The following is an 18,453-nucleotide window of genomic DNA, read 5'->3' as shown; positions in this document are numbered from 1 at the left end:
ATAACTATCAAAGAAATTCTAACAACATTTTGCGCATTGATAGTCTTGTTGTCTGACTTTCAAAATCAACAAAATGCAGTTTTCTGACATAAATCCAAACAGATCTAAATTTCAAATTAGATCCATTGCAATTCAAAATTTCAAGTACATGGGCTTAAAATGTTGCTCAGAATTTGTAGTTCAAGTTTTATTGGGCGTTTATAAGACCATACTGAGGTAACTAGAAAAGACTCTTGAATACTGACCGCTTTACATATATATTCAAAGTGTGCGTGTGTTTGGAATGAATAGAATGAATGGAAACATACGAGCATGGACGGCGACATGCAAGAGCGCACAAACCACGAATCTAATAACCAACGATCCGTGCAACGAAGGCACCGACTTGTGAAAAGACCGCGTGATGGGCGGCCGAGTGAAAAAGGGGTAGACGGACAAAGAGATGGAGGTACCGGCGGATGCAAATTCGGGCGGACAGGAGAATCTCCGGGCGGATGGACAAACCGAAGGACGGACGAACAGATGCACAAGGAAAGACTGCAATAGACGATCCGTGCAACGAAGACACCGACTTGTGAAAGGACCGTGTGACGGGCGGCCGAGTGGAAAACGGCTGGACGGACAAACAGATGGAGGTACGGGCGGATGCAAATCCGGGCGGACAGGAGAATCTCCTGGCGGATGGACAAACGGAAGGACGGACGAACAGATGCACAACGAAAGACTGCAATAGACGACGGAAAAGGGGTAGATGGACAAACAGATGAAGGTACAGGCGGATGCAAATCCGGGCGGATTTACGGGCAATTTACAATATACAAATTGTCCGAATGAACAAACGACTGCGTGGCGAACTTGTGAGCACAGCCTCACCACTATATACCATACCAATTCTATACCATATGTAAATGATTACAAAAAAATAACTTTTTTTTATATAAAATTTTTAATAAATTTTTTTGTCCGGTGTAATTTTTTAATTTATATTTATTGATATGCGTATAATGCCTGATTATGTTCGTATTAAATTTTATAGCAGTGGTAATGGAAACTTGTTGCATCGGTCGGTTTATTGACCAATGGATTGTTTTGTAGGTCAGTTAATGTAACTTACTAACCAGTAATTTTACAATCAAAACAACTTTTCAAGATAATATGCACGATCAACATGCATACCTCGCATATACGAGACGAGTGTAAATTTTGTGGCGGTGTAAGTGATAGTGGCCTATGCACTTAATGGCATTCACAAACTTAACATTCATTCATTTTCATTTATATTTTCTTTATCATGTTTTTCTTTGCTTGAACATAGGATAAACGAAATTTAGAAACGAAAGACTTAAACAACAAACTTGTTATTATGATTAAGCAAATAATATACAGAAAGCGCATAAAACACATCATAAGGAAGATATGTTATATGCATTGTATTATTATTAATTAACCATTATTTGGTAATAATCATTATAATTTTTATATACAAGTGCGTACGCGAATGAAAAAATGGACTTTTGCTTTTAATCTATATGATGTTTGAATGTATTGTAATAATTTGTATCTGCATTGTAACTTGTTGAATGCAGTTAGTTGCTTTAGCTATTTTGCAATAAAAAAAAAAAAAAACGACTTACAACGTGTATACAATTGTATATTGTACATTGTGTCTACTGATAGTTGGTATTACCTGTTAGTTTTGACCTCCTTTCCGCAACCACTATTAGTAGCAGTAGTAGTAGTAGCAGCTGAGTATACCTATTAAGCCGGTTTTGCCAAAAAATTTTTTCAAAATAATCAAATAAACAATCACTACTACAACCGTCAATTCAATTAGAACTCTTTACGTTAGACGCTTGAATTAACAACGTAGCAAACGAGAAGAAAAACGAAACGACAACAAAAATAAATTATTTTTTGAAAAACAAGAAAAAGCACACATATACACATTTATATATATATATATACATATACATGTATAGGTATATGCATGAAAAGGCCAATTGAAAGAGCATCGCGTCCGCATTGTTATGAATGAATGATTTATTTAATAACTACCGTTAAGCATACGGTTTCAATATCACCCAAGTACCTAAGAACTATAGTAAGTACCCAATTACAATGTGTCCATATATACATATATAAATATATATATATATATATATATATATATATATAGATAAGTGCACTTTTGTTGCCATGACTTTGCATATTTACTTAATGGCTTGTTGAGTTTTACGTAGTTGTTACCGCTAGTTTTATGTTTTCATAAGCATATACATAATTTAGACATTTTAGGACTAGTTGTTTGTTTGACAAAGCAGCTATTAAAGTATTAAACACTACTCGATTATAGTTTATAGCATACAATAGGCATACGCATATGTATATGTATATCAGATGTCCGAAGTCAGTGACAGGCAGAATTTTAAAATATTAAAAGGAAACATTTTTTTGGATTTTAAGAAGCAAAAAAAAAAAAAAAAGAAAAATTCCGGAAAACTCATAATATCACTTAAGTTAGATTACGTTTTAAACTTTAATGCTTAACTCAAAACTATTTATAATGGATTTCCTGTTAATGGCATAGATCTTAAGGTTCGATAATGTCAAGAATCTTGTAGAGAATTTAGAGATTTCGTTTATTTTAGGCACTTTGGTGATAGCAAACGAAAATGTGCAAAAAATTTTCCATAAAAATTTTTTTTTTTAAAAATAAGCAAAAATTTTTTTTTATTTTTTTTTTTTTCTCCTTTTTCACTTTAACCAAACTAATCATTTATTGACATAATTGCAATGATTTCAAGTGAATCGTTTTGACGAAAACATTGAAAACACTCTCAGTGTAAATCTCATATTGTAGATCGCATCGTATCTCTTTACATTTATTACTAAACGGAATTATTAATGATTTTGTAGTGCTAAAGGTATGCAAATACATATCTTTATGCATAATAACTGTTCTTTTGTATCGATTAAATTTTAAATAAAAAAATATACAAATCATTATAAACTCATCAGTGAAGAAAAAAAACAAAACGGTACCCAATGAACGTTGATGGATAGTTTTCAGCAGTTTTTAAAGCATCAGCAATTATTTTATCAATCAATCTTCCAATGCTAAGCTTATCTATCAATCATCTCTCATTCTATACCTGTTGCACTTTTCAAGCACTTTTCCATAATCCTAGGTTTACTTTATGAACAAAATCTGTTTTATCCAAACTCTCAGTATTCGATTGGATGATTAATTTTGATAATCAAGTATTTTTTTCATTTGATTTGATTACATAACAGAAGCTTAGCTATATACGGTTGTCAAATATCAAACCTAGAAATTCTTGTTCAATCCCGTTTCCGTTCGTCTTCTCAGCTCTATCCTATAACAAGCCATTATATCGCAAATTTTAAAATTTTTTTTTTTCAAAGAGGTTTGTTCTTGTGATTTTGATGAATAGGGAAGAAAGGACATGATCTGTAAAAAATATGGATCTGTTCAAAGATCATAGATTTTGTGAAATGAGTCTGGCCTAAGTGAAAATCTGCTATTAATAAATATCAACTCTGTTAGAAGTTTCGAAGATTCTCCCTTAACAAGAGACCAATTGCAATAAAGTAATAAATTTAATTATCCGATCATTGGAACATTGAAAACATGACGCGACTAGCAATAGGCAAAGATTGCATTACCAAAATTTTTCGCAAAGGCCATCAGCGTTAAAATTCTTTCCCAACATTCGTCTTAATAAGACTCAACAAAGAAAGGGCAGATCCAACGGATTTTAAAAAATTTTTATTTTTTCTTAGCCTTTCAAGACCCTATTCATCCCTTAAAAACGCTACTGACTGCATATAAAAGACGATTAAAGCGCTTTTTCCTCTTTTATTATTGTTTTGTCTTGTACACTTGTCTTCCTATAACATTTTTTACGATTGTAACCTTAAAATTTGTCTGTATTTAAAATTAAATGGCCTTGTGTTACATTTTGTTTTTTTTTTTTTTTTTTTTTTTTTCTTTTGTTTAATGAACATTTAATTGTATCAGGAAACGAATTATTTAGCATTTGAACAAAAATTAAAGCAACAACATTGAAATATTTTTCAAAATATGAAATATTTGGTTTTGAACAATGGATGAGTGCAAGTATGCCTGCTTTTTTGTTTATATAGCGTTTCCCTCAAGTATATGAATACAAGAGTTGACATGTTTTTAGTGCTCTGCTGATTTTATGGGTATACGGTCAAAATATCTACGCAAAGCTTTAGAGTTGGGTAGCAATTACTAAAAGAAAGGTCACTAATTATTTAGGAGCAATAATCAGAAATTGGGTTAGTAGTAGATCCATTAAAATGTTACAGTCGTAGCTCATAGCTCCACTTTTCGTAAAATATTTCGTTTTTTTCTTCTTTTGAAGGCAACTTTTCAATCATCACAAATCTATGTTACCCAGGGATTGTAGGTAGATGTCACACGCTGCAAAAAATATTGAAATAATGACAATTAAAAAAGTAAAAAAAAATCGGAAAAATTATTCTCGATTATCAAAAAGCAAAGTTGCATTAGATTGCTGACATCGTAAAGGTTTCAAAATGGTGCATACATCGCACTAAGAAAGGAAACTGTTTCCCAAATGGATACCAATTTTATTTACAGGGACATAAAAACATCGGGCATGGAATTATTATTAATCATAATGAAAAAAGTTTTTTCGTACGTTACGTAACAATAAACGAAATGTTGGCCCATCAATGCGCTCCTGGATGAAATCGATAACCACTTGAGTGGGAAAGACGGGGTGAGAGTCTGGTAAAGCTATCAAAAAAAAACAATCGGCCGGCATGGCTATGGTTTCCATATTTTGGGTTGCACAAGATATTGTGTTCACCGAAGACTTTCAAAGTAAACGAAGAACGATGGAAAAAGAAAATTATCAAAAACCGACCTTACGTTGCGAAGGAAGAAGTGATATTACGGCCATTGGACCATAATGCATGAATTGAATTTAAAATTTCTGGCTCACTTGTCACTCCAGATGCGACCCGCAGAGACTTCTATCTGTTTAGAAATCTCAAAAGGGGAATGAATTTAGGTCGAATGATGAACTAATCGCGGAAATTGAAGTGAATTTTAAGGATTGAAGGCTTCAAAACGTTAGAGAAGCACTAGGAGTGATTGTGTCACGTTTGGAAGAGACTTTGATTAGTAACTAAAGCCGAAATTTGCGAAAAAAAAGTTTTGTTTATTTAGTTCCGGAACTTATTGATCGCAGACTTACTTTTTTTTTTTCTTTTTTTCTCCATTTCTTTTTACTGCGCAACGATTTTTCTTTGATTTTCGATTTCTGCCAAAAACAGTCATTCCCAATTTTATACGAATGATATTCGGTATCCTATATATAAACTAATTTTTCGATTTTGCATAAATTTACAAAGATAATAATACTAAGAAATTAAATATATTGGTCTTACTTTATGAACACACCAGCAAGATAAAGCGATTTGACAAATCGAGTTTACATAAAAATTAAGTCGTACACTGCGCCTTATGCAAAATCGGATTGTTTCGAAAACTTTTAATTGAACGATTAAAGCTTTGCTTATACAAATCATCATCGAAAAAAAAAAACCTTTTGCAATAGTTTATTACCAAGACAAACAAGCAGTTACTTCCGGACAGCATTCAATTGCTTGATAGTGAAAAGTATATCACTTCTTAGAAACAATTTATATAAAAACAGAAAAGATTTTCTCATAATTAAATTTCAAATCAGATATTAAAGCTTGCATGCACGCAATCTGACAATCTGTACTACACTAACATACACCTAACGTACACCTAAACAAGGTAAACTTAACTTATATATGCTTAATCATCGTATCAAATGCAAAGGGAAAAATGGAAAAATTCCAGAAAAAAGAAAATATTTTTATAAAACACAGAAAACTTTCGTTATTAATCACACAAACTGCTTCTAAATTAACACAAGTAAAGTACAATTTTCGATTAAAGAGGGACATGTCAAATAGATGATCCATAATTTTATCATGGCGTGTTACATATCCCCTTCTTTTTTTTTTTTGGTTTCGTGTTACAAGCCGCTTAGAAAGGCTTACCAGAAAGTTCAAGGTCAAAGCAATTTATTCAAAACCTTTGTAGGCTTTGCTTAATCTTAACTAGCTCTTAAATGTAATCATCTATTATTCCTTAACGAGGTGCACTTAGTGGGCTTAAAGTCATTGTTTATACTACTGGTTTAGGCTTTTAGCTATAGGCTTGATAGATATTTGCATACACTTTTAACCATTGCTTTCTTCTTATTTCGGGGTAGCCCTTATGCATCATTTACGCTCACTTTAATTTAGATTAAAATTTTTGGCAATTTCGCAACACTTGAAAAAAGTCAGACAAGATGGAAACGATTAATGGAAATTAAAATTTAATGCAAATTGGAAATAATTTCTTATTATAAAAAGCTTCTTATCTATTGTGGCGATGATGGTGTTGGTTGGTGGTGGTGATTATGGGTTGTGGTGCGTGTAAAAGCCATTTTCAAATGAAACAATTCAAATTTTCAATCATTTTTTTATTTATTTTTCATACATTCCAGGCACAATTTGTTCTATGCATTGTGCACACTGCACGTGCGCTATTCAGCCAGCAGTGTCAATTTTCCAAATTCATTTCGGCTTTTCTTTTATTGAATGCCAGCATTTTCTTCTGTCTATTCATGAATTTCTATATACAAGCGTATAAGAAGAAAGGTAAAGGCAAACAATCAAACAATCAAGCAGCAATAATTACTACGGACCAAAGAAATTATTTTATGCAACAAAAGAAATTCATTGAAATGAATAACAATAATAATAACGAAGAAGTGATACCGGTATTGAAAGAGAAAATCTATTAAATTTTCATGAAATTTATAACATCTAAGAATAGATTATTCCGGGGACCAAAAATGTTGTAAATTCAATTCAAAAAAAAAAAACAAAAAAAAACAAATCCATTTTAACTTTAAAATGGTAAGAATCTCTTGTAATGAGATTCTCTTGTATATGATGTACAAAAATATGTATGTTTTAAATATTAATATTAAGTTTATTTAGTAAATATTTCAATTCATTAGTATTTATTAACAAATAAGAAATATAAGTTCGCCTTCAAGCGAGTCAAGCGAGACCCTTTGTCTGAAGTCAATATTATAGGTTGAGCACAAGCATCTGTGGATCGATTGAGGCTATCCTTGTAAATAATATTTACATAATATTACATAAGTCACATGCGACATTTTAAATCCACACTTATTACAAAATGCAAGCAAAATGACAATAATTTTTTAAAAATTCTGAACGTCTGAACGCCTTTTATCTAAATATTTTTACTATTGGAAAAATCGAAATATTGAAAACTTGAATTAGAGTAGAGAGTAAAGCTACTAGCACTTATGTAGATAAACAAAATTATCAAAGGTGTAAAACAATGAATGGATAGATGTATAAACGACAAACGAAACGTCTAGGCCGACATATGCATGAAACACTGGACGAAGAGGCAACTTGTACATCTGAAAGAGCAAAAAAGATGGATGTTATAGAGGAAACAACAACAGGGCAGATGTATGAAAAGATCAGATGGATTAGACCGAATGACTAAAGAGTCTAGAGGCGAACAAATCAATTAAGTGGATAAACGAACGAACAGTCTACGTAGATGATCAAATCAATATACGTGCAAGAAACGAATAAACAAATTTTGACGAGCCATCTTGACGTATAGATAGAAAAAAGGATAAGTAAATCTATCCATGAGCTAACGAGTTCATACAGAAGACAGAGAAGCATTCCGGTAAATAAGGCTACTCCAACTCAACTCCATTCAAACACACATTTATTTGTATTCTCTGTAAAGACTGTACCTTGTATTATTTGGTATTACAAACTGAATGACTAAGCATGCTTCTGCAGTGGCTATAAAAATTTGCAAAAAATGCAATAAAGAATGGATAAAGAGATTTGTGTAAAATGCAATTTTATACACAAAAATTATTGTAAATATTTAGTTAAATAATAACCTAAACGTTATTGCACACAAAACAGAGAGGAATAAAGAAATCATAAACTTAAACTAGTCTTAGTAATCAATCGCAGATATAATAATTGTATATATATATATCGAATTTAAATATTCTTACTTAATGATTAAATTATATGTATAGATAATGCGGATGTGAATCGAAAGCTTTGGTGTACAATTATAAATATTAAGTGTCTATGAAAATAAGTGGTATTATATCAATTTTTTTACAGTGTACAATGTACACATAACGAATTTTTTAGTTAATAAAAAAAAATAAAAAAAATGCTGAGACAAAAAAAGTGCATGCGTTTGACTGACAACTCGTCAACAATAATTTGTGCTTTCATTTTTGAAACAAGACTCTCCGATTTTATAATGTAGTGATATAATAATGGCCCGTGGTGTGCCTAAAAAGCACTTTTTTTGGCTTTGTGAGAAGCAGAAATGGCAGAATTAATTATTCGAAGAGATAACCTTATTACACTCATCGTAGGATTTCACAAATGCTTCTAACCACGAAAGTAAATGATTACGTGTATTAGGCAAAGTAACGTAAGGTATTTAATGGTTGCCTTACCCAAGTGTAATTTTTTACTTATTAATTATTGTGATTGATTTTTTATCTCATTCAATTTTTTATAACTGTTTTTATCAGTTGTTTTTTTTTTTTCATTTTCTCTACCACTTAATAGTTAACTGATTTGCTGTTAATTTTTTTATTTAAAAAAGATCTGGAATCATGTTTCCATAGATGCTATAAATAAAAAATGGTTTAATTGATTTCCAACCCAAAACGAATAAGCTTTGTTGCGAAGAATACTCTGGTATTGACAATTATTTTACACGTCAGCAAAGATTGCTACACAACCAAACATTTTTTTATAACTCAATTGCATTTCGCATAGAGCAACTGTAATAGACTTCTATATATGCGTCCTCAGATTTTGACAGAACGTCCAAAACTATATTGAAATGGCTGTCTTTCGAATCAAGTCATAATTTCAAACAAGCATAGAATCGAGTGTAATAAAGAAGGGCCTATCTTAAGCTCTTCAGGATGTTACATATGCTTGCACAAACTTAATACACGCTATGTAACAATCGATATAGGGTACAATGACTTAAATGGAAAAACTTATAAAAATACGATTTGAAAACAGTTTGAAATTTATTAGGATGCTACTTCTGTCTTATAGTCATGTACAATTTAACTATAAATCATAATTTTTTGTAGTTTTATATCGGTTTCAAAAGAAACGTGCTATAAATACAAACAAAATTCATTTATACCGGAATATAAAAAGCCTGCCTTGTTTTTAAGGTTTTTTTTTCATTTAAACAGAGAATCACTATTTTCTTTGTTTGTAAAATGATTTATAAAACTACAAAAACTCATTTTTCATGTCTATTAACAATTTAATGCTCTTATTGTTATTGCAATATGACGCGAATCTTATGCAATAAAAATTTCATACATTTGAAAATTTAAAAAGTGTTATGGTATTACCATTTCAAAGTAATTGTTCTCTGCATTCTGTAATGTAAAAAGTAACACAAAGGAATTAGACTAAAAATGTTAAATAAAGTTAATGAGTTAATCAAAAGTTATTTAGAGAGATGAAAGGAATACATACATTGTATGTGCTAATCTTCTTTCTACTTTTCAAATAATGATAATTTATTTCGTTGAATTGCAAAATAACAATTATTTTATTTCCTTCCATATACATACAACATTTTACAACAATTACTTTATTGCCTTCCATCTTTTTTTACCTTAATTCTATATTGAGATGGTAACATTTTATTTATATTAAGCGGTAAGATACAGTGAGACTATATAGTTTTTTCTCTTTTTGAAGTAAAACATTAAATAACTAAATAATTGAGAATTACGTTTTCTCATTATTGCAAGCCAAATTTTTTATTGGCAAGCATTTTTTTGCAATGTAATAACAACGTAAATCACAACTCAGCTGACTGATGCGAAATTTTCACGAAAGTACAAAAAAATTCATCTTTGAGTACAAAAAAAATTCGTTATCAACTTGTGAAAATAATGTACATCGCGGAACATGTAACACACATGCAAAGTAAATCTGGCAACGCTCAAAATAAAATGTAATCTGTGTGTCTTAATGAAAATTTCGCTAACAATTTTTAACATAGAAAAATTTGAGTGTTTTTCTAAATATATATAAAAATCAAAATTAATACACAACAACAATTCCGCAAACAACGAGGAAAACTTCCAAATGACTGTGACCAGCACCCATGTGACAATGGAAGTACAAGTGAAAGCTCACCAGCCCGCCAACCACCAGGATCCAAATAATAGCGCTCAATTAACGGTCAGTGCATCGCCCTCGTTCATGAAAGAGCACAACAAACATGTCCAACAGCCTGATAATGAAATGGAAAATATAGTAAAAGCCGCTGGCGGCAATACGACTGTACTTTTGGCAAATAAAAACTTCCATTTAGAAACCCCATCAGATAAAGGTGAAACTGATATAAATCACGAAAGCGGCGCAGCATTTGTGACTGGCCAGGAGGCTATCAATGTATTGCATGAACAACATCTTCATCATCAGGTAACATGGTTAAATGATGATGAAATTGATACGCTCGATTTGGCTACATTGGACATTGGTAACATGTTTAATCGTGTGGACAGTGCTGAGATTATATATCAACAAAAAAAGAAAAACATTAAAATGGTGGGTAAATATGTAATGGGTGATGTATTGGGCGAAGGATCATACGGTAAAGTGAAAGAGGTTCTAGACTCGGAAAACCTATGCCGACGTGCAGTAAAAATTCTGACGAAACGAAAATTAAGACGTATTCCCAATGGGGAACAAAATGTACAACGAGAAATTCTACTGCTTAAGCAATTAAAGCACAAAAACGTCGTCGCTTTATTAGATGTATTGTATAACGATGAGAAACAGAAAATGTATTTGATTATGGAATACTGTGTGGGAGGATTGCAGGTTCGATTTAAATTAAATATATGCATTATGAGTATTGAATTGATTATATAAATTATATAGGAAATGCTTGATAGTGCTCCTCAGAAGAAAATGCCCCTGTTTCAGGCACATCGTTATTTTCGTCAACTAATAAACGGCCTCGAGTACCTGCACAGCATGCGTGTTATACACAAAGATATAAAACCAGGCAATCTATTACTAACGCTACATGAAACGCTTAAAATTTCTGATTTTGGCGTAGCCGAACAGTTGGAACTATTTGCAGCGAATGACATATGTTTAACTGGGCATGGGTCTCCCGCATTTCAACCGCCTGAAATTGCTAATGGCTTCGAAGCATTTTCGGGTTCCAAAGTTGATATATGGAGTAGCGGTGTAACACTGTATGCCGATAATTATTGATTAAAATCTAAACAAACAAAAAAAAGAAATAGAGCTCAGTAAACGTTAATTTATTTTAGTTATAATCTGTGCACGGGCTTGTATCCATTTGAGGGAGACAATATTTACCGTTTATTAGAAAATATTGGACGGGGACAATGGCAGACACCTGATTGGCTGTATAAATTAGATGAACATCTCGCTACATTAATACTGGGAATGCTGCAATTTGATCCAGATAAACGTTACACAATACAACAGATTAGACAAGATTCGTAAGTTGCATTAGGGACAGAAATATTGCATTAAAAGACAATTTTTTAACGTCCAGCTGGTTTATGTCGGCTCCGGAAGAAAAGGGCCCACCTATACCCATTCCACCATTAAAAAATGACAAATATCGTCGTTCCACAGTACTGCCTTATTTGGATGCTTACCATTATGAAGCTGAACGTGATTTAGAAGAAGTCTACTTTACCGAACATGATTTAAATCGTGTGTATATTAGAAAATTTAAGTATACAATTTTTACCTTTAACAACATTTATCTCTTCTTAAAAAAATAAAAAAAAAAAAACAGAGGAATTAGCACGCAAAGCCGCAGCTGCCGCTGCTGAAATTAAAGCTCAACATCAGCAACAACACACCCTCACCGGTCCTTCCACAACAACAACTTTGCAACAACACACGGCAGCTTCATGTTCGAATTCAGCTTCTCATCATACCAAAGAGAAGAAGTCATCGTCACTGAAAAGACGCGCCAAAAAATTGACATCATGCATTTCCGTACGTAAATTATCAAATTGTCGACCTTCTTAGATCTTAGAAGATTAACCATGACCATCATCATCATCATTCAGTCAACCAAAACAATAACATTCAGTCTATATATACATACTTTTGTAAATCTTTCTACTACTATTATTATTGTTTTTACTCCAAGGAGTTTTATTAATCGCAAAATTTTGAAATATATATCCGCATATGTGAAAATTTTTCGAGGTCAAGTAAAGAAACGAAAGAAAACCAGTATGAATAATTAAACAAAAAAAAAAAAATATATATATATATATATATATATATATAAAACAATAGCAATTTATGTATAAAAGAAAAAAAAACAAATAATGTTTAATGTTCAAATAGATGTTATGTAATCTTGAATAGTAGATTCATCTGCTGCGGCTTGTAAGGGAAAATGTGTGCGGTTTATTTTAATTTTAATATTTCCTTAGCTCGCAAAACGAACACAATTTGTACACAAATAACCGCGTAGACGACACATGACTTGTCATAACAGTTCTTTTGGTTAGTCATTAGACAAATATATTGAAGAAAAAAACTGTGTTTTAAGTACATATATCGAAGGGAATTTAGTAAAAAAATGTATGATGAGCGCAATTAGTCATATAGTTGTTAATTGAAAGTCAATAGAGCGGGCATGATTGAGATCAGGCTTGTGCAACCTTTTATAACATTTTAAATTGTAGGTAATTTTTTGTTTTTTAATAGGAGTAGATTTGTAAATAATTTCATGCTTTGCGTTGGGTAAATATAAATTTTTTATTCAATTTTCGATTCAATCAAGATTTAATGGGTTAACTTTTACGGGCCAAATGTGCCATTTTTGTTTTCTTTGATTAAGTTTCGCGCCTTCTGACAGTAGTTACTTATTCATTTTGCTGAGACTTATTACTTTATTGTTAACAAAAGTTTTCTTCATTAAACCAAACACTTCGAACGTTTCACTTTTCTTAGTCTATCAAATGCTTTAGCCAAAAATTCATAAAGCAACAACAAGAATTCCTAGAAAGTGGAAACATAATTTTAATTTGATTCTATGTTTTTATTAATCGATTGGGACTTCAAAAAGAAGATGCGAATATATATGCATTGGAATTGGGTAGAATTGAACGAGGACCAATGCTGCATTAGCACTTTTTATATATTTTCCTTTCAAATTAATTCAACTTAGGGCACATCCCTTCTTTCGAGGACTTTCTTCTTCTTTCTTTAGAAGCTTTTCATTGTATTCATAATTTCAAATTAAATCAAGGAATTCGTTTTTCCTCTAGTTACATGTAAGCTTATACTTGAATTAATAGCGAATATTTATCCATTTTTCAAGCAACGAAACCGACAAAAAGTGTTAAAAAAGAATCTTCTTGCATAATAATTACAAATGAAAAACCCGGAAAAGTACTTTTTATACCTTCTGAAGTTTAAAAAGACACATTTGTTGCTTGAACTACAAAACAAATTCATTTAATTTGTTGTGCAGCAAGTTATTGTCTACGCATTTTTCATTTAAATTGTTTAAATAAAGCGGGACAGTGTCCTCCAAAATTAGTACCGTTCGCATAGATGTGTGAAGCGGCTTCATGTGTTATAAAGGTTAAAAAAGAACAATGTGTCGTATCATACATCATACGAGAATTTTTTGCATTATGAAGGATTTCAGGGCCCTGCTGATCACTTATAAGATACAATCGCTTAATTAACATCCTTACGTTTAACAATTTTTGCGATGATAAATATTAAACAAAGATGTTTGGTTTATTATAAAAGAAGTATGAAATTTTTATGTACAATTTTTCATTTAGTAGACAAATTTTAGGAAGTTTGAAATTACACATTAAAACAAGATTAATTACACATAGTTTTCATGTTTTATCTATCGTAAAGAAAGATTCCTATGTAGCTCTAGGAATTAAAAAAAAAAAAAGGGGCGCAAGAAAGCAAAGACGCGGTGGGTATCAATAGATATCAAAGGTGAATTTTTTTTTTTTTATTTTAGTTAAGTAGCAGATTTTATCAGACTTTTCGCTGCGTTTTTCTTTTATTTTTATTTTTCTTTTTTGCATCAACGTACAGTTGACGGCTTTCATATCGGATCATGACGTGGGACGGACATGTTTTATTACATAACAACATTTCTATTGTATATATTAATTATGGAATAACAACTTTTCAATTGTATATTGATATGCAAAGACGACGTAAACAAGCAGAATAGCAAATGATCTTAATTAGCTTTTTTAAATATCATTAAATGAAGAAAAAAAAAAAAACTAATATATATATGAAATTTAGTTTTTTAAATTGTTCTATTAATGAGATTAATCAAACGGCGAACGGTAGCGAAATTTTATTCACATGTTATGAACTCATTTCCACGTCTTTACTTGTCTCATTTGGAGCATCTACAGTCAAACTAGTTGAAGAAACCAATGCTAACGATTGATTTGGTAGCGTTGGACTTTGTTGTTCGGGCATAATGAACATGGTGTAATAATGTTGACCTAATTTTGACAATTTTTTTTGCATTAAATTGCGCAAAGTATCAACGTATTGCGGTGGAATTTTATTTATTTGAGGATTACGCCATTGCAAGCCATTACTATCCACGTGAAACAAAGCCGGCGAAGGTACATGATCCTTCAGATAATTCCAAACGCATTCTTTTAATATTAAAGCAATCTATCAAGACAAGAGATAACATTGAGAGATTCTTCATTTTACATATAAGTGAAAAAACTTACCTCCGGTGGATCGAAATGATGTATGATAACGTGCAAATTTGAGAGAGGTGGTGGCAACAGTTGTCCTATAGCTAATATTCGTAACAACTTCTTAGTGCATTTCATTAATTCATCGTTAATATCAACCAATTGATATTTGTTGACTATTTAAAGATTTAAAAAAAAAATTCTCAAAGTTTTATAAATAAACAAATATTTCTAAAACATTTCTACTTAAATTTTTACAATCTTCCAAAAAATATTAAAACGTTTGTCATAGGGAAAGAAAGTCGTATGCAAATATCAATATCGAGCAATCCCATGAAATAGTCTTTTGTATTTCAAAATAATGTTAATTTGAAAATGCAAAACATTTTTATAGAAAAAAAATTATCCCAAAAGTGTAAAATCAAGCCTAATTTAAGCCAGTAAACAGAAAAAAGCCCGAACAAGCTGTTGAAAGTACACATTATGGGTTGTCATTATCTTTTCCATTCTAATGCTGTCAACAGTTATCCAAAAGTAAAAAAAGGACAAAACAAAATATACCGTTCTTTGCGCGCCATTGATGTAAACACGTAGCACATAAGGCTCTCAATAATACTGAGGAAAAGCATAATGCTGGTCGATGACTGGCTATGAAACCGAGCAAAGCCCACAATAATGGTGACGTTATAAAAGCCCTACGTATCAGTAAATCTCGTTCCATAGTTACTTTCGTAAAATCTTCATCAGGAAACGGTAAACCATTATACATAACATCTGTTGATACCAATTCCACCAAAAGTAATGATATCGTTGAATAAGCTTCTATTACTAAAGGACGTTCCTGTAAAAAAAAAGGAAATCGACTAAAACTTTACTCGACTTTAAAAGTGTTTATCTTGTCTACCACATCACTGCAACAAACATCCAAAGCTTTTATAAACAAATTTTGCATCTCCGAGGGGCACGTCTCGCCTGTACACATATTTTCAGGTCTTAAACCACGACCAATTACGCCAGCATGCAATACGGTACGATTGGCATTGGGACCTAAGCTTTGGCGTTGATTTTGTAATAGAACCATTTCGGTCTCTGGTATTTGTAATTCATCCATCAAAGGTTCTTCAAATTGCCCGAAAAGGTAACCATAATAGAACAAAGCACCTTCGATTAGTTCGCGTAAACAAGCTGTACGGCAGGCTTTACGCGCTCTACATTGTCGTTGAAATAAAACGTAAACACGATTTACGGCAGCCGAACGCTGAGTAGAACCTAAAAATTCAATCAATTATTTAGTCAATAATGTTTGTGCAAAATTAAATTTTAATATTTTACTATACATACTTCGCTCTGTTAAACTGATGAAGAAATATTTTACACTTAAAACAGATAATTTTAAAATCTTTAAAAAAAATAAAACAAGTTTAGTTTGTATTATTTGCATTAAATCTTACATAATTAATACCTACTTCTGTAGTGCGTATGACATTGGTTTTTGAACCCGCCTCTATAGTATTTAAAAGATCTATAATCGTATGAGCTAAATTTAATCGTCTTGCATCGTAAGCTTCTTCTTCTTCCTCTTCATTCCAATCATCGCTATTTAAGCCAAGTCTCAATCTCTTATTTTTATTACCGTCAATATCGATTGTATTATTGTTAGCTTGATTTTGTTGCTCTCTATATCTGCCCATGTTCCGTTCTGATGAATCTATATCCATACGTAATATTAATTTATTTAAAGTTACCTCAAGGATTTGTAGGATTTTAGGTAGACATTCATTTAGAGCATTCATTAGTTGATGTTGTTTCATGCAGGTGTAACTATTCTTTTTCTGCATTCTGAAATGAAAAATTTTGCATTTAACATTCAACAAGTTGGATAATGCTATGAAAAAGTCACACTTAGTTAGGGTATTAAGATTCTTAAATGTATTTAATGCCTCCGAAATAACGCTAGAATTAGCCAAACGAGCCTGTTTAAATTGTTCTTGCAATAAAACATCCTCCAAAACCATTTGTAGTCCAGCCTTGATATCGGGAAATTCTACTACGCCACTTAAACCACTAAACATTCGTATTACGGCACCTAAGCCCGACGTATTAAGCACATAACATTTACGCAGCAACTCGGAAATGCTCTGATAATATATATTTGAATGTTGGCTAGCTAAGAAAACAAAAAAAAACAAAATAATTTTAAGTAAGAAAATATGTATTTCCTATGTAGTACTTACAAACAATTAAAAGTAGACGTACTGCCGTTTGTTGTTCATATATATTTGTGCTAAGACTACTTTTCCACAACATATATTTAGTATTTTCCGTTACCAAATCGTCCATTAGGGGGCACAAGCGAGCACTTAAAACTATCTGTTCTAATTCTTGCAAGGAAAATTCTAGAAAATCTTGACACCAAACATGTTGATCAGCCATTTTGGAGGCTGTTATTAAAAGCTGAGTTCCGTGACTTTTTAAACGAAGAGCAATATTATTTAAAGATGGCTGGATTTCGGAAAATGTAGCGTTGCTCAACCAAAGCGGAGATTTTTGTATAATGATGGCGCGTAACTCATCGTTATCTAAACAACGAAACAAATTTATCGCTGCAACTGGAGAATTTCATTATTCCAATTACTTACACATATCCAAAAAGACGCTAACCATATTCTGTAGTAAGACATCGGAATAATTACCGAATACAAAAAGAAATGGTATAATCAAAGTATCTAAATTCTTTTTGGGATGGAAACCTTCTTGTAACAGTTCTTTGACAACGACTCGTAGAACTTGTTCGTGAGCGAAGCACAGATATTCTAAAATACCGATTTCTGACTCGAAACGGCAATGAAAATCATCCGCAAAACGTTTCAAACTGCATTGTAGAATTTGTGAAATAATTTTCAATGGGAAGCAACCACCTAAACGTGCTACAACCCAATCAAAGGTTAAGGAGTAACGCTGGTAGGCATCTAAAATATTTAAGAATAATAATAAGAATTATTTGAGCACTTTTACAAAACAAAAACCCACTTAACAAAGTTTCCACGCAAGATTCTGCTTCCAAGTTAGTTAGTTTACGAAAACAGATGCTAATTAAAGTCAACAAGCCACGCATTGTGCCACAGCTTAGCCAGTAGTTGCAAGCTACTCCGATAGACATTTTCCGTTTAGTGTATTTATCCGATAGATTGCCGACCAAATCTAAGCTCCATGATGCGACGACCACGCCCCAAGCTCCTGGCACTTTATTGACTACATTTTCCAAAGCTTGTTGTATTACTTCAAAGCATGGATCTTCTTGAGCGCCTGGACTTTGGGCCGTTTGATTATTGCTATTTTTTGATGTCATGCTTGTCTGTTGCTCAGCAACGCAATAACCTTGCACTGCTACCTCAGCCACCAAAGAGAAGTATTCAAACACTATATCACGGGCGGCTGGTAAATCCTCTAACAAATGCAAAGAGGTTCGTATTAATGAGCTGGAAGTCAATTT

At 32.0% G+C, this 18,453-nt stretch overlaps 3 protein-coding genes across 4 annotated transcripts in view; 2 read left to right on the top strand and 1 right to left on the bottom strand.

Annotated features, from left to right (window-relative positions):
* LOC119635119 (elongation of very long chain fatty acids protein-like) overlaps nucleotides 1-8,183 on the top strand; it is a 79,591-nt gene extending 71,408 nt beyond the window's left edge. For both annotated transcript variants that reach the window (XM_038029710.1, XM_038029709.1), the window contains exon 6: nucleotides 6,606-8,183. In XM_038029710.1, coding sequence (XP_037885638.1) covers nucleotides 6,606-6,905 — 300 coding nt within the window. In that variant the 3' untranslated portion in view covers nucleotides 6,906-8,183. The remainder of the gene's footprint in view (nucleotides 1-6,605) is intronic.
* A 2,045-nt stretch (nucleotides 8,184-10,228) lies between these two features.
* LOC119634696 (serine/threonine-protein kinase stk11) lies at nucleotides 10,229-12,411 on the top strand. Its single transcript, XM_038029006.1, has 5 exons — nucleotides 10,229-11,070; nucleotides 11,131-11,453; nucleotides 11,532-11,726; nucleotides 11,783-11,946; nucleotides 12,032-12,411. The coding sequence occupies exons 1-5, from the start codon at nucleotides 10,330-10,332 to the stop codon at nucleotides 12,268-12,270; spliced, it is 1,662 nt and encodes a 553-aa protein (XP_037884934.1). The 5' UTR covers nucleotides 10,229-10,329; the 3' UTR covers nucleotides 12,271-12,411.
* Nucleotides 12,412-14,274: 1,863 nt separating this feature from the next.
* The window catches only part of LOC119634493 (integrator complex subunit 5), a 6,522-nt gene continuing 2,343 nt past the window's right edge, over nucleotides 14,275-18,453 (bottom strand). The window contains exons 2-11 of the mRNA XM_038028706.1: nucleotides 17,991-18,452; nucleotides 17,600-17,929; nucleotides 17,195-17,539; nucleotides 16,863-17,127; nucleotides 16,427-16,799; nucleotides 16,302-16,359; nucleotides 15,865-16,229; nucleotides 15,522-15,801; nucleotides 14,994-15,136; nucleotides 14,275-14,931 (exon numbers count right to left, since the gene is read on the bottom strand). Coding sequence (XP_037884634.1) covers nucleotides 14,611-14,931; nucleotides 14,994-15,136; nucleotides 15,522-15,801; nucleotides 15,865-16,229; nucleotides 16,302-16,359; nucleotides 16,427-16,799; nucleotides 16,863-17,127; nucleotides 17,195-17,539; nucleotides 17,600-17,929; nucleotides 17,991-18,452 — 2,942 coding nt within the window. The 3' untranslated portion in view covers nucleotides 14,275-14,610. The remainder of the gene's footprint in view (nucleotides 14,932-14,993; nucleotides 15,137-15,521; nucleotides 15,802-15,864; nucleotides 16,230-16,301; nucleotides 16,360-16,426; nucleotides 16,800-16,862; nucleotides 17,128-17,194; nucleotides 17,540-17,599; nucleotides 17,930-17,990; nucleotide 18,453) is intronic.

The sequence above is a fragment of the Glossina fuscipes genome, unplaced genomic scaffold, assembly GCF_014805625.2.
Source record: "Glossina fuscipes isolate IAEA_lab_2018 unplaced genomic scaffold, Yale_Gfus_2 3, whole genome shotgun sequence".
In the NCBI taxonomy this organism is placed as follows: domain Eukaryota; kingdom Metazoa; phylum Arthropoda; class Insecta; order Diptera; family Glossinidae; genus Glossina; species Glossina fuscipes.
This window is presented reverse-complemented; position numbering and strand designations above follow the sequence as displayed.

Bases quoted from the DNA above. Each gene is read 5' to 3' on its own strand.
- LOC119634696 (XM_038029006.1), top strand. From the start codon at position 10,330: ATGACTGTGACCAGCACCCATGTGACAATGGAAGTACAAGTGAAAGCT. The intron at 11,071-11,130 runs GTTCGATTTAAA...TAAATTATATAG, and splicing joins ACTGTGTGGGAGGATTGCAG to GAAATGCTTGATAGTGCTCC. The intron at 11,454-11,531 runs GTATGCCGATAA...AATTTATTTTAG, and splicing joins TGGAGTAGCGGTGTAACACT to TTATAATCTGTGCACGGGCT.